Source organism: Stenella coeruleoalba, assembly GCF_951394435.1.
Source record: "Stenella coeruleoalba genome assembly, chromosome: 9".
Taxonomy (NCBI): domain Eukaryota; kingdom Metazoa; phylum Chordata; class Mammalia; order Artiodactyla; family Delphinidae; genus Stenella; species Stenella coeruleoalba.
In genome coordinates, this window is record NC_137155.1 from 83,440,864 (window position 1) to 83,465,821 (window position 24,958).

General features: G+C 37.2%; 1 protein-coding gene across 3 annotated transcripts in view; it reads right to left on the reverse strand.

Moving 5' to 3' along the window:
* COPG2 (COPI coat complex subunit gamma 2) overlaps nt 1-24,958 on the reverse strand; it is a 131,135-nt gene that overhangs the window by 52,724 nt on the left and 53,453 nt on the right. For all 3 annotated transcript variants that reach the window (XM_079931401.1, XM_079931402.1, XM_079931403.1), the window contains 3 exons: nt 15,223-15,356; nt 14,164-14,231; nt 5,368-5,556 (listed from right to left, as the gene is read on the reverse strand). In XM_079931401.1, the coding sequence (XP_079787527.1) occupies nt 5,368-5,556; nt 14,164-14,231; nt 15,223-15,356 (391 nt within the window). The remainder of the gene's footprint in view (nt 1-5,367; nt 5,557-14,163; nt 14,232-15,222; nt 15,357-24,958) is intronic.

The window sequence follows — 24,958 nt, forward strand, 5'->3', positions numbered from 1 at the left end:
GGACAAGATAAAACCCAAGAAAAACAACTAAATTAAGTGGAGATAGGCAACCTTCCAGAAAAAGAATTCAGAATAATGATAGTGAAGATGATCCAGGTCCTCGGAAAAACAATGGAGGCCAAGATGGAGAAGATGCAAGAAATGTTTAACGAAGACCTAGAAGAATTAAAGAACAAACAAACAGAGATGAACAATACAATAACTGAAATGAAAACTACACAAGAAGGAGTCAATAACAGAATAACTGAGGCAGAAGAACAGATACGTGACCTGGAAGACAGAATGGTGGAATTCACTGCTGCGAAACAGAATAAAGAAAAAAGAATGAAAAGAAATGAAGACAGCCTAAGAGACCTCTGGGACAACATTAAACGCAACAACATTCGCATTATAGGGGTCCCAGAAGGAGAAGAGAGAAAGGACCAGAGAAAATATTTGAAGAGATAATAGTTGAAAACTTCCCTAACAAGGGAAAGGAAATAGCCACCCAAGTCCAGGAAGCACAGAGAGTCCCAGGCAGGATAAACCCAAAGAGAAACATGCCAAGACACATAGTAATCAAATTGGCAAAAATTACAGACAAAGAAAAATTACTGAAAGCAGCAAGGGAAAAACGACAAATAACATACAAGGGAACTCCCATAAGGTTAACAGCTGATTTCTCAGCAGAAACTCTACAAGCCAGAAGGGAGTGGCATGATACACTTAAAGTGATGAAAGGGAAGAACCTACAACCAAGATTACACTAACCGGCAAGGATCTCATTCAGATTCGATGGAGAAACTAAAACGTTTGCAGATAAGCAAAAGCTGAGAGAATTCAGCACCACCAAACAAGCTCTACAACAAATGCTAAAGGAACTTCTCTAAGTGGGAAACAAAAGAGGAGAAAAGGACCTACAAAAACAAACCCAAAACAATTAAGAAAATGGTCATAGGAACATACATATCAATAATTACCTTAAATGTGAATGGATTAAATGCTCCAACCAAAAGACACAGGCTTGCTGAATGGATACAGAAACAAGACCCATATATATGCTGTCTACGAGAGACCACTTCAGACCTAGGGACACATACAAACTGAAAGTGAGGGGATGGAAAAAGATATTCCATGCAAATGGAAATCGAAAGAAAGCTGGAGTAGCAATACTCATATCAGATAAAAGACTTTAAGAATGTTACAAGAGACAAGGAAGGACACAACATAATGATCAAGGGATCAATCCAAGAAGAAGATATAACAATTATATATGCACCCAACATAGGAGCACCTCAATACATAAGGCAACTGCTAACAGCTATAAAAGAGGAAATCGACAGTAACACAATAATAGTGGGGGACTTTAACACCTCACACCAATGGACAGATCATCCAAAATGAAAATAAATAAGGAAACAGAAGCTTTAAGTGACACAATAGACCAGATAGATTTAATTGATATTTATAGGATATTCCATCCAGAAACAGCAGATTACACTTTCTTCTCAACTGTGCACGAACATTCTCCAGGATAGATCACATCTTGGGTCACAAATCAAGCCTCAGTAAATTTAAGAATATTGAAATCATATCAAGCATCTTTTCTGACCACAATGCTATGAGATTAGAAATGAATTATAGGGAAAAAGTGTAAAAAACACAAACACACAGAGGCTAAACAATACGTTACTAAATAACCAAGAGATCACTGAAGAAATCAGAGGAAATCAAAAAATACCTAGAGACAAATGACAATGAAAACACGATGATCCAAAACCTATGGGATGCAGCAAAAGCAGTTCTAAGAGGGAAGTTTATAGCTACACAAGCCTACCTCAAGAAACAAGAAAAATCTCAAAAAAGCAATCTCACCTTACACCTAAAGGAACTAGAGAAAGAAGAATAAACAAAACCCAAAATTCGCAGAAGGAAAGAAATCATAAAGATCAGAGCAGAAATAAATGAAGTAGAAACAAAGAAAACAGTAGCAAAGATCAATAAAACTAAAAGCTGGTTCTTTGAGAAGATAAACAAAATACATAAACCATTAGCCAGACTCATCAAGAAAAAGAGCAAGAGGACTCAAATCAATAAAATTAGAAATGAAAAAGGAGAAATTACAACAGACACCACAGAAATACAAAGCATCCTAAGAGACTACTACAAGCAACTCTATGCCAATAAAATGGACAACCTGGAAGAAATGGACAAATTCTTAGAAAGATATAACCTTCCAAGACTGAACCAGGAAGAAAAAGAAAATATAAAAAGACCAATCACAAGTAATGAAATTGAAACTGTGATTAAAAATCTTCCAAGAAACAAAAGTCCTGGACCAGATGGCTTCACAGGTGAATTCTATCAAACATTTAGAGAAGAGCTAACACCCATCCTTCTCAAACTCTTCCAAAAAACTGCGGAGGAAGGAACACTCCCAAACTCATTCTGGGAGGTCACCATCACCCTGATACCAAAACCAGACAAAGATACTACAAAAAAAGAAAACTACAGACCAATATCACTGATGAACATAGATGCAAAAATCCTCGACAAAATACTAGCAAACAGAATCCAACAACACATTAAAAGGATCATACACCATGATCAAGTGGGATTTATCCCAGGGATTCAAGGATTCTTCAATATATGCAAATCAATCAATGTGATACACCATATTAACAAATTGAAGAATAAAAACCATATGATCATCTCAATAGATGCAGAAAAAGCTTTTGACAAAATTCAACACCCATTTATGATAAAAACTCTCCAGAAAGGGCATAGAGGGAACCTACCTCAATATAATAAAGGCCATATATGACAAACCCACAGCAAACATCATTCTCAATGGTGAAACACTGAAAGCATTTCCTCTAAGATCAGGAATAAGACAAGGATGTCCACTCTCACCACTATTATTCAACATAGCTTTGGAAGTCCTAGCCACGGCAATCAGAGAAGAAAAAGAAATAAAAGGAATACAAATTGAAAAAGAAGTAGTAAAACTGTCACTGTTTGCAGATGACATGATACTATACGTAGAGAATCCTAAAAATGCCACCAGAAAACTACTAGAGCTAATCAATGAATTTGGTAAAGTTGCAAGATACAAAATTAATGCACAGAAATCTCTTGCATTCGTATACACTAATGATGAAAAATCTGAAAGAGAAATTAAAGAAACACTCCCACTTACCATTGCAACATAAAGAATAAAATACCTAGGAATAAACCTACCTAGGGAGACAGAAGACCTGTATGCAGAAAACTATAAGACACTGAGGAAAGAAATTAAAGATGATACCAACAGATGGTGAGATATACCATGTTCTTGGATTGGAAGAATCAATATTGTGAAAATGACTATACTACCCAAACCAATCTACAGATTCAATGCAATCCCTATCAAATTACCAATGGCATTTTTTATGTAACTAGAACAAAGTAATCTTAAAATTTGTATGGAGACACAAAAGACCCTGAATAGCCAAAGCAGTCTTGAGGGGAAAAAACGGAGCTGGAGGAATCGAACTCCCTGACTTCAGACTATACTACGAAGCTACAGTAATCAAGACAACATGGTACTGGCACAAGAAAAGAAACATAGATCAATGGAACAAGACACAAAGCCCAGAGATAAACCCATGCACCTATGGTCAACTAACCTATGACAAAGGAGGCAAGGATATACAATGGAGAAAAGACAGTCTCTTCAATAAGTGCTGCTGGGGAAACTGGACAGCTACATGTAAAAGAATGAAATTAGAACACTCCCTAACACCATACACAAAAATAAACTCAAAATGGATTCGAGACCTAAATGTAAGACCGGACACTATAAAACTCTTAGAGGAAAACATAGGAAGAACACTCTTTGACATAAATCATAGCAAGATCTTTTTGGATCTCCCTCCTAGAGTAATGGAAATAAAACCAAAAATAAACAAATGGGACCTAATGAAACTTCAAAGGTTTTGCACAGCAAAGGAAACCATAAACAAGATGAATAAACAACCCTCAGAATGGGAGAAAATATTTGCAAATGAAGCAACGGACAAAGGATTAATCTCCAAAATATATAAACAGCTCATATTAAAAAAACAAACACTCAATCCAAAATGGGCAGAAGACCTAAATAGACCTTTCTCCAAAAAAGACATACAGATGGCCAAGAAGCACATGAAAAGCTGTTCATCACTAATTATTAGAGAAATGCAAATCAAAACTACAATGAGATATCACCTCACACCAGTTAGAATGCGCATTATCAGAAAATCTACAAACAGCAAATGCTGGAGAGGGTGTGGAGAAAAGGGCGCCCTCTTGCACTGTTGGTGGGAATGTAAATTGATACAGACACTATGGAGAACAGTATGGAGGTTCCTTAAAAAACTAAAACTAGAATTACCATATGATCCAGCAATCCCACTACTGGGCATATACCCAGAGAAAACCATAATTCAAAAAGACACATGCACCCCAATGTTCACTGCAGCACTGTTTACAATAGCCAGGTTATGGAATCAACCTAAATGCCCATCTACAGAGGAATGGATAAAGAAGATGTGGTACATATATACAATGGAATATTACTCAGCCACAAAAAGGAACGAAATTGGGTCATTTGTTGAGCCATGGATGGATCTAGAGAGTGTCATACAGAGTGAAATAAGTCAGAAAGACAAAAACAAATATCGTTTATTAACGCATATATGTGGAACCTAGAAAAATGGTACAGATGAACCAGTTTGCAGGGTAGAAATTAGAGAACAAACGTATGGACACCAAAGGGGGAAAGCCGTGGGGGGGTGGGGTGGTGGTGTGATAAATTGGGCGATTGGGATTGACACGTATACACTGGTGTGTATAAAACTGATGACTAATAAAACCTGCTGTATTAAAAAAAATGTGCCTTCTTGATAAAATGTTTAAAATAAAAAAAGAAAAAATTGTCTTGCGTAAAGAAATACTTATTTGAAGTTCACAATTAACTTCAGTTTTAATTATTTTCCTTTTTAAAGTTCAAAATATATTTTTATATTGTTAATTTTAAAATAGTATGCATAGTATGATTACATTTCTCTTAATTTTTTTCTGAATATATCTAGCTATTCATTTACCCAACTGCACATATACAGAGCTATATTTGGAATCATGTTTAACAAATATCATAAAGTTGTTCTGGGGTACTGAGATTGTGGATAATTTGTAGCTGTTTTTTAGGTGATTTATTTATATTCTTCATATATATGTCATGTACATCTCTATTTTTAATAAGATTTATATTTTTAAAAAGCAAATAAAATTTATTGAAATTAAAAAAAAAAGAAATGAAATAGGTAAGCCAGAGACTGGGAGAAAACATGCTCATATTTAAACTCTTACCTTGAACTCATCTGAGATTTCAGACACAAAGGATGATATCTGCTTCATGAGCCTGTCCACACTGCTCTCACTTCCTGTTTTGAGGAGTGTAGTAATGGCCAGTGTAGCAATGCTTCTGTTTGAGTCTGTGATCAAGTTTTCTAAGTCCAGATTGCAGGCAGTAACAGCAGAGGGGTGCTTCATTGCCACCTGGCCAAAGGGCATGGAAAAAATTCAGCAAATTGCTACTGATAAAGACCAGAACTTTAAAAAATAAAAGAAGATGAAAACAGAAAAATTTTTTTAAATGGAATTTTATTTCCTTTATTTGTAACTTCTATTTGGGCCTCCCCTTATAATATGATCATCACCGTTAATTATACAGTTGTGCAAAACCAGAATCAGGAATTTAAAAGTTTCCCTTTTTTTTCCACAACTCACACACACACACTGTATTTTCTTTTTACAAGAGATAAATAAACAGACACCAAGCATTGTAAATGGATGACCACAACAAAAGCAACAATGATTGCAATTACCAAACATGAAACACACTCATACTATGTCATAATATTGACATTTAGTCCAATAATCCTCCACTGTAACAGCTCCTTTACTTTGCAGTGAAAATTGATTTGTATATTTTTTGCCTCTGAATCCTTGTGGGATTTTTTTTTTATTATTCAAACAGAAAGTCACAAAAATTATAATCATCCTCTTCAGTTCACTCAGTCCCATGTAATTAATTTTTTTATCTTGATCTTGTTAGCACTTTTATGAATTCATAAGTTTTCCATTAGAGTTCTGAAAATGCTTATTCATTCAGTTCAGCAGTATAGTCAGTTACCAGAAACCTGTACTAGTCAGAGTCTTCTCCATGAATTCCTTGAAGGTGAAACTCTTTTATAGGAACATGTTTGTGAAAGCATCAGAGTACACCCAGAACTGTCTGTAAATGACAAAAGACTTAAAAATGACCACGGTTGGGGCTTCCCTGGTGGCGCACTGGTTGAGAATCTGCCTGCTAATGCAGGGGACACGGGTTCGAGCCCTGGTCTGGGAAGACCCCACATGCCGCGGTGCAACTAGGCCCGTGAGCCACAACTACTGATCCTGCGCGTCTGGAGCCTGTGCTCCGCAACAAGAGAGGCCGGGATAGTGAGAGGCCCACGTACCGCAATGAAGAGTGGCCCCCGCTTGCCACAACTAGAGAAAGCCCTCGCACAGAAATGAAGACACAACACAGCTAAAAATAAATAAATTTTTTTAAAATGACCACGGTTAAAGATTTGATGAAAGTTCATAATAATGCAATTGACAAGGAAATTTAGTTATTTCTGAGATACACATTTTAAAGTAATAACTAGAATTATGACTTATAAAATTATACCAGAACATAAGATTTTTAGGAATTTCATGTAATGTTTGAAACATTTATATTAACATATTTCCATACAAATAACCCAAAGAAAGTTTAGTATTACTTGTTTTTCTATTTGTTTCTTTGTTTTTTTATACTGCAGGTTCTTATTAGTCATCAATTTTATACACATCAGTGTATACATGTCAATCCGAATCGCCCAATTCAGCACACCACCATCCCCACCCCACCGCAGTTCTCCCCCCTTGGTTTCCATGTTTGTTCTCTACATCTGTGTCTCAACTTCTACCCTGCAAACTGGATCATCTGTACCATTTTTCTAGGTTCCACATATATGCGTTAATATACGATATTTGTTTTTCTCTTTCTGACTTACTTCACTCTCTAGACAGTCTCTAGATCCATCCATGTCTCAACAAATGACTCAATTTTGTTCCTTTTTATGGCTGAGTAATATTCCATTGTATATATGTACATCTTCTTTATCCATTCCTCTGTAGATGGGCATTTAGGTTGCTTCCATGCCTGGCTATTATAAACAGTGCTGCCATAAACATTGGGGTGCATGTGTCTTTTTGAATTATGGTTTTCTCTGGGTATATGCCCAGTAGTGGGATTGCTGGATCATATGGTAATTCTAGTTTTAGTTTTTTAAGGAACCTCCATACTGTTCTCCATAGTGTCTGTATCAATTTACATTCCCACCAACAGTGCAAGAGGGCTCCCTTTTCTCCACACCCTCTCCAGCATTTGCTGTTTGTATATTTTCTGATGATGCACGTTCGAACTGGTGTGAGGTGATTTGCATTTCTCTAATAATTAGTGATGAGCAGCTTTTCATGTGCTTCTTGGCCATGTGTATGTCTCCTTTGGAGAAAGGTCTATTTAGGCCTTCTGCCCATTTTTGGATTGGGTTGTTTGTTTCTTTAATATTGAGCTGCATGAGCTGTTTATAAATTTTGGAGATTAATCCTTTGTCCATTGATTCGTTTGTGAATATTTTCTCCCATTCTGAGGGTTGTCTTTTCGTCTTGTTTATGGTTTCCTTTACTGTGCAAAAAGCTTTCAAGTTTCATTAGGTCCCATTTGATTACTTTTGTGCTTATTTCCATTACTCTAGGACGTGGATCAAAAAAGATCTTGCTATGATTTATGTCAAAGAGTGTTCTTCCTATGTTTTCCTCTAAAGAGTTTTATAGTGTCCGGTCTTACATTTAGGTCTCTAATCCATTTCTTTTTTTTTTTTTTTTTTTGCGGTACACGGGCCTCACTGTTGTGGCCTCTCCCATTGCGGAGCACAGGCCCTGGATGTGCAGGCTCAGCAGCCATGGCTAACGGGTCCAGCCGCTCTGTGGCATGTGAGATCCTCCCGGACCGGGGCATGAACCCATGTCCCCTGCAGAGGCAGGCAGACTCTCAACCACTGCACCACCAGGGAAGACCTTGAATCCATTTTGTGTTTATTTTTGTGTATGGTGTTAGGGAGTGTTCTAATTTCATTCTTTTACATGTAGCTGTCCAGTTTTCCCAGCACCACTTATTGAAGTGACTGTCGTTTCTCCATTGTATATCTTTGCCTCCTTTGTCATAGGTTAGTTGACCATAGGTGTGTGGGTTTATCTCTGGGTTTTCTATCTTGTTCCATTGATCTATGTTTCTTTTCTTGTGCCAGTACCATATTGTCTTGATTACTGTAGCTTCGTAGTATAGTCTGAAGTCAGGGAGTTCGATTCCTCCAGCTCTGTTGTTTTCCCTCAAGACTGCTTTGGCTATTCAGGGTCTTTTGTGTCTCCAAAAATTTTAAGTTTACTTTGTTCTAGTTACGTAAAAAATGCCATTGGTAATTTGATAGGGATTGCATTGAATCTGTAGATTGCTTTGGGTAGTACAGTCATTTTCACAATATTGATTCTTCCAATTCAAGAACATGGTATATCTCACCATCTGTTGGTATCATCTTTAATTTCTTTCATCAGTGTCTTATAGTTTTCTGCATACAGGTCTTCTGTCTCCCTAGGTAGGTTTATTCCTAGGTATTTTATTCTTTATGTTGCAATGGTAAGTGGGAGTGTTTCCTTAATTTCTCTTTCAGATTTTTCATCATTAGTGAATACAAATGCAAGAGATTTCTGTGCATTAATTTTGTATCTTGCAACTTTACCAAATTCATTGATTAGCTCTAGTAGTTTTCTGGCGGCATTTTTAGGATTCTCTATGTATAGTATCATGTCATCTGCAAACAGTAACAGTTTTACTACTTCTTTTCCAATTTGTATTCCTTTTATTCCTTTTTCTTCTCTGATTGCCGTGGCTAGGACTTCCAAAGCTATGTTGAATAATAGTGGTGAGAGTGGACATCCTTGTCTTATTCCTGATCTTAGAGGAAATGCTTTCAGTGTTTCACCATTGAGAATGATGTTTGCTGTGGGTTTGTCATATATGGCCTTTATTATATTGAGGTAGGTTCCCTCTATGCCCTTTCTGGAGAGTTTTTATCATAAATGGGTGTTGAATTTTGTCAAAAGCTTTTTCTGCATCTATTGAGATGATCATATGGTTTTTATTCTTCAATTTGTTAATATGGTGTATCACATTGACTGATTTACATATATTGAAGAATCCTTGAATCCCTGGGATAAATCCCACTTGATCATGGTGTATGATCCTTTTAATGTGTTGTTGGATTCTGTTTGCTAGTATTTTGTCGAGGATTTTTGCATCTATGTTCATCAGTGATATTGGTCTGTAATTTTCTTATTTTGTAGTATCTTTGTCTGGTTTTGGTATCAGGGTGATGGTGGCCTCCCAGAATGAGTTTGGGAGTGTTCCCTCCTCTGCAATTTTTTGGAAGAGTTTGAGAAGGATGGGTGTTAGCTCTTCTCTAAATGTTTGATAGAAGTCACCTGTGAAGCCATCTGGTCCAGGACTTTTGTTTCTTGGAAGATTTTTTTTTTTTTTTTTTTTTTTTGCAGTAGGTGGGCCTCTCATTGTTGTGGCCTTTCCCATTGCGGAGCACAGGCTCTGGACATGCAGGCTCAGCGGCCATGGTTCACGGCCCAGCTGCTCCGCGGCACGTGGGATCTTCCTGGACCAGGGCACAAACCTGTGTCCCCTACATCGGCAGGTGGATTCTCAACCACTGCGCCACCAGGGAAGCCATGTTGGAAGATTTTTAATCACAGTTTCAATTTCATTACTTGTGATTGGTCTTTTCATATTTTCTGTTTCTTCCTGGTTCAGTCTTGGAAGGTTATATCTTTCTAAGAATTTGTCCATTTCTTCCAGGTTGTCCATTTTATTGGCATAGAGTTGCTTGTAGTAGTCTCTTAGGATGCTTTGTATTTCTGTGGTGTCTGTTGTAATTTCTCCTTTTTCATTTCTAATTTTATTGATTTGAGTCCTCTTGCTCTTTTTCTTGATGAGTCTGGCTAATGGTTTATGTATTTTGTTTATCTTCTCAAAGAACCAGCTTTTAGTTTTATTGATCTTTGCTACTGTTTTCTTTGTTTCTACTTCATTTATTTCTGCTCTGATCTTTATGATTTCTTTCCTTCTGCGAATTTTGGGTTTTGTTTATTCTTCTTTCTCTAGTTCCTTTAGGTGTAAGGTGAGATTGCTTTTTTGAGATTTTTCTTGTTTCTTGAGGTAGGCTTGTGTAGCTATAAACTTCCCTCTTAGAACTGCTTTTGCTGCATCCCATAGGTTTTGGATCATCGTGTTTTCATTGTCATTTGTCTCTAGGTATTTTTTGATTTCCTCTGATTTCTTCAGTGATCTCTTGGTTATTTAGTAACGTATTGTTTAGCCTCTGTGTGTTTGTGTTTTTTACATTTTTTTCCCTATAATTCATTTCTAATCTCATAGCATTGTGGTCAGAAAAGATGCTTGATATGATTTCATTATTCTTAAATTTACTGAGGCTTGATTTGTGACCCAAGATGTGATCTATCCTGGAGAATGTTCTGTGTGCACTTGAGAAGAAAGTGTAATCTTGCTGTTTTTGGATGGAATGTCCTATAAATATCAATTAAATCTATCTGGTCTGTTGTGTCACTTAAAGCTTGTTTCCTTATTTATTTTCATTTTGGATGATCTGTCCATTGGTGTAAGTGAGGTGTTAAAGTCCCCCCCTATTATTGTGTTACTGTTGATTTCTTCTTTTATAGCTGTTAGCAGTTGCCTTATGTATTGAGGTGCTCCTATGTTGGGTGCATATATATTTATAATTGTTATATCTTCTTCTTGGATTGATCCCTTGATCATTATGTTGTGTCCTTCCTTGTCTCTTATAACATTCTTATTTTAAAGTCTATTTCATCTGAGTATTGCTATTCTAGCTTTCTTTTGATTTCCATTTTTATGGAATATCTTTTTCCATCCCCTCACTTTCAGTTTGTATGTGTCCCTAGGTCTGAAGTGGGTCTCTTGTAGACAGCATATATATGGGTCTTGTTTCTGTATCCATTCAGCAAGCCTGTGTCTTTTGGTTGAAGCATTTAATCCATTCACATTTATGGTAATTATTGACATGTATGTTCCTATGACCATTTTCTTGTTTTGGGTTTGTTTTTGTAGGTCCTTTTCTCCTCTTTTGTTTCCCACTTAGAGAAGTTCCTTTAGCATTTGTTGTAGAGCTGGTTTGGTGGTGCTGAATTCTCTCAGCTTTTGCTTTCCTGCAAACGTTTTAGTTTCTCCATCGAATCTGAATGAGATCCTTGCCAGTTAGTGTAATCTTGGTTGTAGGTTCTTCCCTTTCATCACTTTAAGTATATCATGCCACTCCCTTCTGGCTTGTAGAGTTTCTGCTGAGAAATCAGCTGTTAACTTTATGGGAGTTCCCTTGTATGTTATTTGTCATTTTTCCTTGCTGCTTTCAGTAATTTTTCTTCGTCTGTAATTTTTGCCTATTTGATTACTATGTGTCTCAACGTGTTTCTCCTTGGGTTTATCCTGTATGGGACCCTCTGTGCTTTCTGGATTTGGGTGTCTATTTCCTTTCCCATGTTAGGGAAGTTTTCAACTATAATCTCTTCAAATATTTCCCATCCTTTCTCTCTCTCTCCTCCTTCTGGGACCCCTATAATGCGAATGTTGTTGCGTTTAATGTTGTCCCAGAGGTCTCTTAGGCTGTCTTCATTTCTTTTCATTCTTTTTTCTTTATTCTGTTTCGCAGCAGTGAATTCCACCATTCTGTCTTCCAGGTCACTTATCCTTTCTTCTGCCTCAGTTATTCTGCTATCGACTCCTTCTAATGTAGTTTTCATTTCAGTTATTGTATTGTTCATCTCTGTTTGTTTGTTCTTTAATTCTTCTAGGTCTTCGTTAAACATTTCTTGCATCTCCTCAATCTTTGCCTCCATTGTTTTTCCGAGGTCCTGGATCATCTTCACTATCATTACTCTGAGTTCTTTTTCTCGAAGGTTGCCTATCTCCACTTCATTTAGTTGTTTTTCTTGGGTTTTATCTTGTTCCTTCATCTGGTACATAGCCCTCTGCCTTTTCATCTTGTCTATCTTTCTGTGAATGTGGTTTTTTTCCACAGGCTGCAGGATTGTAGTTATCTTGCTTCTGCTCTCTGCCCTCTGGTGGATGAGGCTATCTAAGAGGCTTGTTGGGAGGGACTGGTCAGAAATTTTAATTAAGGTAAATGGCTTTTTGGACAACATACGTTAAAAGGCAATTGTTTCAAGATGAATGTTTGTAATAAATAAGATATGATATATCATTTGATAAGTGATTAACTGCTAGTTACAGTATAGCACAGCACTTTATCTTCCTAGGTTTCTATAACCTTTATAACAATATCATAGTCTGTCTTTTATTACAGTTGGCCTGTTCGTCCTTATAGTACATGTGTTCATGGTTATCTATTCTACTAGATTTTAGAATATCTGCGAGTAGGACCTAGAATGATAAACACTACTCGAAGTCACTTAAATGTAATATCTTACCACTTACAAAACACTTCTGTATTTAAGCAACCAAACTGCAACCAAACTGGATTGCTCACATGATAAAACATGTGTGTCATTGTCCTGCTTCTTTGCTTTTGTTGATGATGTTTGCCTCTCTGCCTAATCCAATACTGGTATAGAATCCTTTACCCATAAAGGGAAAATTTTGAGAACTCAGCAAAGTATTGCCATCAGAATTCACTCAACAGCAAAAAATGACCCAAACTAATGTAAAACTAAGTCTTAATTTATTCCATGTAGTGAGGATAGTCATACGTATAAAGCAGAAATATTAACATGTCTAATGTGTCTAACTGCTCTAGGCCCAAAGGGGTTAGTATTAATATAAGAGATGGCACCATATTACCTCTCTAAAATTCTCAAAATACTGATTTCTGAGATACATCTGGTCCCAAGATTATAGATGATGGAATGTGGACCGATATCAACTCTTCAAAATACAATTCATATTGTTCTATAAAGCCTCCTTCCATGGCTGCTCTAAATTTCTCTCCTCCAGTTGTTAATACAATTAATTTAGTCGACCACATATTACACTAGACCATTATTCTACAACATTAAACTTGCATTTAAAATTTTTAGGGACTTCCCTGGTGGCACAATGGTTGGAACTTCGCACTCCCAATGCAGGGGGTCTAGGTTCGATCCCTGGTCAGGGAACTAGATCCCACATGCATGCCACAACTAAGAGTTCGCATGCCACAACTAGGAAGCCAGCGAGCCGCAACTAAAGAGCTGGTAAGCCACAACTAAGAAGCCTGCCTGCCGCAACTGAGACCCAGCACAGCCACATAAATATTTAAAAACATAAATAAATAAAATAAAATTTTTATAGTTATTTAATTCATTCTGTGTTTCTGCACTCTATCCTCTAGATTTATGCTGTCCAATATGGTAGCCAATAACCATATGTGACTACTAAGCCTTTGAAATGTGGTTATTCCAAACAGAGGTATGCTGTAAATACAAAATATACACCAGATATCAAAGACTTAGTATGAAAAAACAGAAGGTAAAATATATCTCTAATAATTTTATACTGATCATGTTGATAAATTTTATAAATGTTAGGGTAAATAAAATATATGTTTAAAATTAATCTCATCATAAAGAATTTAATGTGGTTACAATAAAATTTAAAATTGCATATGTGACTCACATAGTATTTCTACTGGATAGTGTTGCTATAGACCAACATTGTCCAAGAGAACTTCCTGCAATGATAGAAATATTCTGTATCTGCAGTGTCTAATATGATAGTCACTAACTACAGGTGGCTATTGAGCACATGAATAATAGTATAAATGGCCATATCTAAAGCTGCAAATACAAGTGAGGTGCTACAGAAGTGAAGCCCATAAATCATATCTACTAACCTTGGACAGAAAGCCAAATGCTTCGTATTTACTGTTTCTCAATTGAACACTGATACAAGTCAATAGTTAGCAAAGGAACACCTACCTTGTTCAAGGTCCTCACAGCTGCATATCTCAAAGCTGGCTTAGGAGAACTACAGAAAAGCTGAAGAACTAGGAAAGAAAAAAGGTCACTGTGAACATAGCTCATTTCAACCTATAGCATGTTTCTGAAAATACAGTACATGAAGAATCACATTCAAAATACGCATAAGGCAATTAGATGACAGCATCAAAAATTCACATGGGGCTTCCCTGGTGGCGCAGTGGTTGAGAGTCCGCCTGCCGATGCAGGGGACGCGGGTTCGTGCCCCGGTCCGGGAGGATTCCACATGCCGTGGAGCGGCTGGGCCCGTGAGCCATGGCCGCTGAGCATGCGTGTCCGGAGCCTGTGCTCCGCAATGGGAGAGGACACAACAGTGAGAGGCCCGCGTACCGCAAAAAAAAAAAAAGAAAAAAAAATTCACATGAAAAATACATCATCAAAAATAGAAAAAGTACTTTTTGTTGAGCTATAAAAACTTTAAATACAGGAAACAAAGTTTATTTTTTTCCTAAAAATGTTAATATACCCATTAATATCTGAATTTAAAGAGTAGGAATATTTATGGTTGTAAGAGTAAATGGGTTTTTTAAACATGGAGAACTGAAGGCATTAAAGTTACTTGTTTTCTAAGTAAAAACTTAAATTTTTTAATATGGGGAAATGATAACTTCAGAAAAAGAAACACAGTCACCCCTCCATATCTGCAGGGGACTGGACCCCGGACCTTCCAGGACCCCTAGCAGATGCCAAAATCTGGGGATGCTAAAGACCCTTCTATAAAATGGTGTAGCACAATCAGCCCTTGGTATCTGCAGGTTCCACATCTCAGGATTCAACCAACTGTGAATCGATTGGGTTGAATTGGTGGGATGTGGAACCCAAGGATATGGAGGTACAATTGTAACTAAAAAACAGCTAAAATAAACCATTTATGTATCAAAATGTAAAAACTACATATACAGAGCTAAGGTTCAAAATTACCTATTCTGTAGACCTATGGAACTTAAAACAAAAACATAAGAAAATAAACAAAAGCCAGTTATCAAATATACAACTAACCTGAAACAGCAGGTGCCAACTCCCTCGCAGTACAGTTAGGAAGATGGATGATAGCTGAAGCAGCTTCATAAATAACCATTTCATGTTTATTTCGCAAGCAGCTCTCAATGAAATCGAAGACTGGACTTTCATGGCTGACAATAAATATACACAGGCCATAATTAGATATCATAAAGAACAGAGGCAATGTGCATAGTGGCTAAAAGCACAGACAGGGGGACTTCCCTGGTGGCACAGTGGTTAAGACTCCATGCTCCCAATGCAGGGGGCCTGGGTTCAATCCCTGGTGAGGGAATTAGATACCACATGCATGCCGCAACTGAGAGTTCATATGCTACAACTAAGGAGCCTGTGTGCTGCAACTTAGGAGCCAGTGAGCCGCAACTAACAAGCCCGCGAGCTGCAATTAAGACCTGGCGTGACGAAATAAATAAATTTTTTTTTAAAAAAAAGCAAAGACAGAATGAGAAGCACTTTTGGAATTATGAATGAAGGACCTCTGAAAATACACTCCTCCATAAAAGCAATGAGAATACTGGTGTAAAGTTTCAAAATCAACATTTTCAGCACTCTAGAAGTTAGCTGAAGGATTGCAACAATCCTAGGAACATTTATTCAAGAGGAACAGCTGAATCTTCATAAGAACAGTAAGCTTTCTGGTATTTTAACTTGCTCTATTTCATACCCTCTTCCCAGCTTCATGGTAGCCTTGGAAACCAGGGCCTCAGAACCATACTAGCTATGAAAGCCAGCAGCCTAGTAGCCACTGAAGGAGGCAGATGAATTTGGAGCACCATCAAAAGCCATGTTCCTGGAGCACTGTCGCTACTTGACCTGAATGATGCTCCTTAAAAAAGCCCCATTCATGAAGCTAATGTTTTGGCCGCACTACACAGCATGTGGGATCTCAGTTCCCCAACCAGGGGTTAAGCCCATGCACTCTGCAGTGGAAGTGTGGAGTCCAAACCACTGGACCACCAGGGAATTCCCCGAAGCGAATTTTTATTTCATCTAACTCTGAGGACATTCAGTGAGGAAAGCCCTATCCCCAGGAGGTTTGTCTCCCAAAAAACAGCAGCAATTGCTTAACACTGCAGTTGCCACAGGTACTGATTCTAGTTGGCGCAAACAAGAGTCTGGCCAAAAAAACTTAAAAAGAAAATCTAAGAAATGAGATGCCCATAAGGGGCTTTAATTTCTGACATATTCCTGGGGATCTAGAAGGCTGTGCAAATACCCAGGTAAGAGCTTACGGAGCTCTAGCCTCTCACCCATGCTTGACTTTGAGTTTCTGCACAATTAGGAAGGGAAGACTAGGCACAGTTATGCATACCCCAACACACAAAATGCCCACTGAAAAAAAGATGGGAGACATGTTGGTCAAAAGCATTTAAGAAAATCTGTCAAATCATTATCCAAAGACTCAGCTAACCAAGCAGACTTCAGTAGCCACACATGACAAAGAATAAGGACTGCAGAATTAGTCCAGGAAAGTCACTAAACAAACAACAATAACAAACAGCAACAAAAACAAACTCTGAGAATGGAAAAGGGAGAAATAAGATTGTCAGTTACCACAGTATATTAAATATCCAGTTTTTGACAAAAAGCTATGACACACAAAGAAATAGTGAGGTATGGCCCATATATAGTGAAAAAATGCAGTCAACAGAAATTATTCTTGAGGGAGCCCAGATGTTGGATGTACTAGGCAAAGCCTTTAAGTCAACTAATATAAATATGTTCAAAGAAGCAAAAGAAACCATATCTAAAGAATTAAAGGGAATTAAAAAGTTAAAGGCATGACAATCATGCCTCACCCAAGAGAGAGTATCAATAAAGAGGAAAAAATGAGTTGTTTGTTTTTTAAAGGAACCAAATAGAAACTCTGGATTTGGAAAGTGCATAACTAGAATAAAAATTTCAAATCTGCTCAGATAAAAGAACAAGTACCTACAATATGCTGCCTACAAGAGACTCACTTTAGGGCAAAAGTCACACATAGATTGAAAGTGAGGGGATGGAAAAAGATATTTCATGCAAATGGAAACAATAAGAAAGCAGGGGTAGCGATATTCATATCAGACAAAACAGACTTTAAAACAAAGTCCAAAAAGAAAGACAAAGAAGGACACTATATAATGATAAAGGGATTAATACAAGAAGAGGACATTACACTTGTTAACATATATATGCACCCAATGTAGGAACACCTAAATATACAAAATAAATACTATCAGACATAAAGGGAGAAATTGACAGGAATACAATAATAGTAGGAGACTTTAACACCCCACTGACATCAATGGACGATCTTTCAGACAGAAAATCAATAAGGCAAGAGAGATCCTAAATGACACAACAGATGTACTTAATTGGTATCTACAGGACACTTCATCCAAAAAAAACAAAAACAAAAACCAAACAAAATACACATTCTTTTCAAGTGCTCATGGAACATTCTCTAGGATAGACCACATACGAGGACACAAAACAAGCCTCAATGAATTTAAGAAGACAGAAATTATTTCAAGCATCTTTTCTGACCACAACAGTATCAAACTAGAAATCAACCACAGAAAGAAAAATGGGAAAAAAAAATCACACGGAGACTAAACAACATCCTACTAAAAAACCAATGAGTCAACAATGACATCAAAGAGGAAATCAGAAAATACCTTGAGACAAACGACAATGAAAACACAACCTTACAAAATCTATGTGATGCAGCAGAAGTAGTTCAAAGAGGGAAATTCAGAGCGATACATACAGGCCTTTCTTGAGCAACAAGTAAAATCTCAAGCAAATAACCTAACCTACCACCTAAAAGAATTAGAAAAAAGAAAAATAAACAAAAGCCAAAGTCATTAAAAGGAAGGAAATAATAAAGATCAGAGAGGAAATAAATAAAATAGAGATCAAAACAACAATAGAAAAGCTCGATAAAACCAAGAGCTAGTTTTTTTGAAAGGATAAACAAAATCGACAAACCTCTAGCCAGGCTAACAAGAAGAAAAGAGAGAAGACCCAAATAAACAAAATAAGAAATGAGAAATAACAACCAATACTGCAGAAATACAAAAAGTCATAAGAAAATACTATGAAGTTATAAACCAACAAATTGAACAACCGAGAAGAAACAGAAAAGGTTTTAGAAACAGCCAGAATTGAATCAAGAAGAAACATAAATTGAACAGACCAATCACTAGAAGTGAAATAGAATCTGTAATAAAAAACAAACAAAAAAACTAAAAAAACTCCCCACAAACAAAATCCAGGACCAGATGGCTTAACTGGGGAATTCAACCAAACATACAAAGAGGAACGTATACCTATCCTTCTCAAATTATTCCAAAAGATTTAAGAGGAGGAAACACTCCCAAAGTCAGTTTATGCAGCCACCATCACCCTGATACCAAAAACAAAGACACTACAAAAAAAAGAAAATTACTGGCCAATATCTTTGACAAATAGAGATGCAAAAGTCCTCAACAAAATTTAAGCAAGCCAACTCCAACAACACATATAAAGGATCATACACCATGATCAAGTTGGATTCTTACCAGGGTCACAAAGATGGTTCAACATATGCAAATCAATCAACGTGATATACCACATCAACAAAAGAAACGACAAAAACCACATGATCATCTCAATGATAGAAAAAGCATGTGATAAAATTCAACATCAATTCACGATGAAAACTCTCACTGAAGTGGGTATAGGGGAAATACATCTCAATAAAAACCATTTATGACAAACCCAGAGCCAACACAATACTCAACAGTGAAAAGCTGAAAGCCTTCCCACTAAATTCTGGAACAAGACAAGGGTGCCCACTCTTACCACTGCTATTCAACATATTTTTGGAAGTCCTAGCCTCAGCAACCAGACAAGAAAAAGAAATAAAAGGTATCCAAATTGGAAGGGAAGAGGTAAAATTGTCATTATATGCAGATGACACAATACTCTATACAGAAAACCCTAAAGACTCCACACAAAAACTATTAGAACTAATAAATGAATTCAGCAAGGTAGCACGGTACAAGATTAATATACAGAAATCTGCTGCACTTCTTTACAGTAACAATGAAATATCAGAAAGTAAAAAAAAAAAAAAAAAAGTTTAAAATCGCACTAAACACACACAAACACACACAAAAACACAGGAATAAACCTAACCAAGGAGGTGAAAGACCTATATGCTGATAACTCTAAAACACTGATAAAGGAAACTGAAGATGATTCACAGAAATGAAGAGATATCCCATGCTCTTGGACTGGAAGAATTAATATTATTAAAATGGCCATACTACTGAAAGCAATCTACAGATTTAATGCTATATCTATCAAATTACCCATGACAGTTTTCACAGAACTAGAACAAATAATCCTAAAATTTATATGGAATCACAGAAGGCCCCGAATTGGCAAAGCAATTCTGAGGAAAAAGAATAAAGCTGGAGGTATAACTCTCCCAGACTTCAGACAATACTACAAAGCTACACTAATCAAAATACTGTGGTATTGGCACAAAAGCAGACATATAGATCAATGCAACAGAATAGAGAGCCCAGAAACAAACCCATACAATTAATCTTCAGCAAAGGAGGCAAGAATATACGATGGAGAAAACACAGTGCCTTCAGCAAATGGTGTTGGGAAAGCTGGACAGCTATTTGTAAATCAATGAAATTAGAACACTCCTTCACATCATATACAAAAATAAACTCAAAATGCTTTAAAGACACATATAGGATGTGACACCGTAAAACTCCTAGAAGAGAAGACAGGCAAAACATTCTCTGACATAAATAGTAGCAATATTTTCTTAGACTAGTCTCCCAAGGCAAAAGAAAAAAAAACCAAAAATAAACAAATGGGACCTAATCAAACTTAAAAGCTTCTGCATAGCAAAGGAAACCATCAACGAAATGAAAATACAACCTATAGAATGTGAGAAAATACTTGCAAACAATGTGACTGACAAGGGGTTAATTTCCAAAATATACAAACAGCTCATAAAACTCAATATCAAAAAAACAAACAACCCAATCAAAAAATGAGCAGATGACATAGACATTTTTCCAAAGAAGATATACAGATGGCCAACATGCATATGAAAAGATGGTCAATATCACTAATTAAATGCAAATCAAAACCACAAGGAGGTATCGCTTTACACCACTCAGAATGGCTATCATCAAAAAGTCTATAAATAGGGCTTCCCTGGTGGTGCAGTGGTTCAGAGTCCGCCTGCCGATGCAGGGGACACGGGTTCGTGCCCCAGTCCGGGAAGATCCCACATGCCACGGAGGAGCTGGGCCCGTGAGCCATGGCCGCTGAGCCTGCGCGTCCGGAGCCTGTGCTCCACAACTGGAGAGGCCACAGCAGTGAGAGGCCCGTGTACCGCAAAAAAAAAAAAAAGTCTATAAATAATAAATGCTGGAGAGGGTGTGGAGAAAAGGGAACCCTCCTACATTGTTGGTGGGAATGTAAACTGGTGCAACCAGTAAGTAGGGAAAACAGTATGGAGGTTCCTTAAAAAACTAAAAATAGAGCTACCAAATGATCCAGCAATCCTATTCTTGGGCATATAACCAGAAAAGACAAAAACTCTAATTCGAAAAGATACATGCACCCCAATGTTCATAGCAGCATTATTTACAACAGCCAAGACATGGAAGCAACCTAAGTATCCATCAACAGATGAATGGATAAAGAAGAGGTAATATGCATATATATATAAAATACACACACACACACACACACACACGATTACTCAGCCATAAAAAAGAATCACTTTGTTGTACACCTGAAACACAGTAGTGTAAATCAACTGTACTTCAATTTTTAAAAAACTGAGAGTTCAGAAACAACTTTTAAAAAATTCAAATCTGCAATTCAACAGCTGATTTGCACTGACAGTAGAAAAAGCCAGAAAACTTGAGGATAGGTTAAACTGAGATAATCTAGCTGAGGAAAATAAAGAATGAAGGAAAAAAAAACCAGAGCCTTGGAGACCTATGGAATATGACTAAGTGTACCAACATTTTCATGATAGGAGGCCCAGAAAGAAAGGAGAGAGACAAAGGGACAGAAGGAATATCCTGACAAATAATGACCAAAAACTACCAAAATTTGTTAAAAATATTAATCTACACACTTGAGAAGCTCAACAAATCCCAAGTTGGAAAAATAAAAAAAGATCCACATATAGACACACCATAATCAAAGTGCTGAAAGCATAAGACAAAGAGAAAATCTTGACAGAAGCAAGATAAAAGCTACTCATCACATTGTACAGGGGAGCAACAATACAATTAGTGGCTTTTCACCTGAAACAATGAAATAGAGAATGCCATATTCAAAGTGTTGAAATAAAAAGATAAAAATTCTCTATCCAGCAGAACTATGTTCCAAAAATGAAGGCTAATAAAAGGACATTCCCAGATAAGCAGTGACTGAGACAATGTATTGCTAACATACCTGATTTATAAAAAATACTAAACGAAGTCTGTTAAACTGAAAGACTGACTCCAGTGACATGAATAATCAATGAGAAATAAAGTGCACCAGAAATGGTAAATATGTGAGTTAATATAAATTATTCTACAAATAATTTTTTCATTTCTCTTAACTAATTAAAGGACATAAAATTGTATAAAAATAATTATAACACTGCATTATTGGATAATGCACATACATGTAATATACATGACAATAATAGCAAACAGGAGCAGGGAGAGAACAGAACTATACTGGAGCAAAGATTCTATATTTTACGAAAATTAAATTAGCCTTAATCTGAAGTAGATCATGGTAAATTAAAATGCATATTCTAATTCCCAGGGAAACAACTTTTTTTTTCTTTTTTTGCGGTACGTGGGCCTCTCACTGCTGTGGTCTCTCCCGTTGCAGAGCACAGGCTCCGGACGTGCAGGCCCAGCGGCCATGGCCCATGGGCCTAGCCGCTCCGTGGCATGTGGGATCCTCCCAGACCGGGGCACGAACCCATGTCCCCTGCATCGGCAGGCAGACCGCCAACCACTGCACCACCAGGGAAGCCCGAGAAACAACTTTTTAAACAGTAAAAATATTGACAGAGAAATTAAAATGATTCAATGAAAATTTTATTTAACACAAAAGGAGGCAGTCAAAGAGGAAGAGAGGAACAAAAAAGACAGACACTTCTATAGAAAAAACAGCAAAATGGCGAAGGTAAATACAACCATGTCAATAATTATATTAAATATGAAAGGTCTAAACACCCCAACCAAAAGATAGAGATTGCCAGACAGGATAAAAAAGCAAAATCAAACTATGTGCCGTCTACAAGAGATACACATTAGATTCAAAGATACAAATGAGATGAAAGTAAAATGATGGCAAAAGGTATGCCATGCAAACTAATCGTAAGAGATCAGGAGTGGCTATATTAATATCAGACAGAGAATTTAAGACAAAATATTACAAGAAACAAAAAGAGACATAATGAGAAGCTGCTCAATACATCAGGATGATATAACAGTGATAAACATATACACACTTAACAACAGAGCCTCAAAATATATGAAACAAAACTTAACACTAGGGCTTCCCTGGTGGTGCAGTGGTTGGGAGTCTGCCTGCCAGTGCAGGGGGCGTGGGTTCGTGCCCCGGTCCGGGAGGATCCCATGTGCCGCGAGGCGGCTGGGCCCATGAGCCATGGCCACTGGGCTGCGCGTCCAGAGCCTGTGCTCCACGACAGGAGGGGCCGCAGCAGTGAGAGGCCCGCGTACCACAAAAAACAAAAACAAAACAAAACAAAAAAACTTAACACTAAAGGAGAAATAGATCTTTTAACAATAAGAGCTGGAGATGTCTATACCTACCCAATAGCTGATAGAACAACTAGACAAAATCATCAAGGATATAGAGGACCTGAACAATTTAATTCCTCAACTCAACCTAGAACATTCAACCCAGTGACTATAAAATACATTCTTTTCAAGTGCATATGGACAGTTCTCAAAGACAGATTAAATGCCAGTCATAAAATAAGTCTCAATACATTTAAAAGGATAGAAATCACCAAAGCATATTCCCCAGCCACGACTGAAGTAAATTATAAATTAGCAACAGAAAATAAAGGAAATCCCCAATATTTGGAAATTAAACAACTTATTTCTAAGTAACCCATGTATCCAGAATAAATCAAATGGAAAACAAGAAAAAATCTGAAACAGAATGACAACAAAAACACAGTAAATCAAAATTTATGAGATGTAGCCAAAACAATGCTTGGAGGGAAATTTATAGCTCTAAACACCTATACCAGAAAAGAAGAAAGGTCTCAAATCAGTAACCTAAGTATCCACAATAAAGAAATTAGAAAAAGAAGAGTAAACCAAGTCCACAGCAAGAAGAAAGTAAATAAAGATCGGAGAAAAGATCGATGGACTAGAATGCAGAAAAATAACAATAAAAAAAAATGAACGAAACACAAAGCTAGTTCTTTGGAAAAATTCAACAAAATTGACAAACCTTTAGCTAGACTAAACAAGGAAAAAAAAAGTGAAGAATACAAATTACCAAACTCAGGAATGAAGTAAAGGACAACACTACTGACCCTAAAGGAATTTAAATGATTATAAGAGAATATTATAAACAACTATATACCAACAAATTAGATAACTTAGATGAAATGGCAAAATCCCTAGAAATACCAAACTACCAAACCTGACTTACAAAGAAATATAGAATCTAAACAGACCTATGAGTTAGTTACTTAAAATCTTCCCTCAAGGGCTTCCCTGGTGGCGCAGTGGTTGAGAGTCCGCCTGCCGATGCAGGGAACAGGGTTCGTGCCCCGGTCCGGGAAGATCCCACATGCCACGGAGCAGCTGGGCCTGTGAGCCATGGCCACTGAGCCTGCACGTCCGGAGCCTGTACTCCACAACTGGAGAGGCCACAGCAGTGAGAGGCCCGCGTACCGCAAAAAAACCCAAAAACTTCCCTCAAAAAAAAGCAAAGGTCACAACAGCTTCATTGGTTAATTCTATCAAATATTTAAGAAATAATACCAATCCTTCACAAACTCTTTTATAACATAAATGAGGGTACACTACCTCCCAGCTAATGATGTGATGCCATTATTACCTGGATAACAAAGCCTGACAAATTCTCAGAAAACAACAGACCAATATCCCTCCTGACATAGACATATGAACTCCTTAACAAATTATCAGCAACCTGAATCCACCAATACATAAAAAGAATTATATATCATAATCAAGTAGCATTTTTCCCAAGAATGCAAACAAAATTGATTTAACATCAGAAAATGAGGACCTTCAAAATGGCAGAGGAGTAAGACGTGGAGATCACCCTCCTCCCCACAAATACATCAAAAATACATCTACATGTGTAACAACTCCTACTGAACACTGGCAGAAGACCTCAGACTTCCCAAAAGGGAACAGAAGCCCTCAGGCGACCTAAACGCAGAGGGAGGGCCAAATCCAAAGCTGAACCCCAGGAGCTGTGTGAACAAAGAAGAGAAGGGGAAATTTCTCCTAGAAGCCTCAGGAGCAATAAACTTGATGTACCCTGCATCTGTGGAAAACCTGAATAGACAACGAATTATCCCAAAATTGAGGTGGTGGACTTTGGGAGCAACTGTAGAATGGGGTTTGCTTTCGGCATCTAATTTGTTTCTGATTTTATGTTTATCTTAGTTTAATATTTAGAGCTT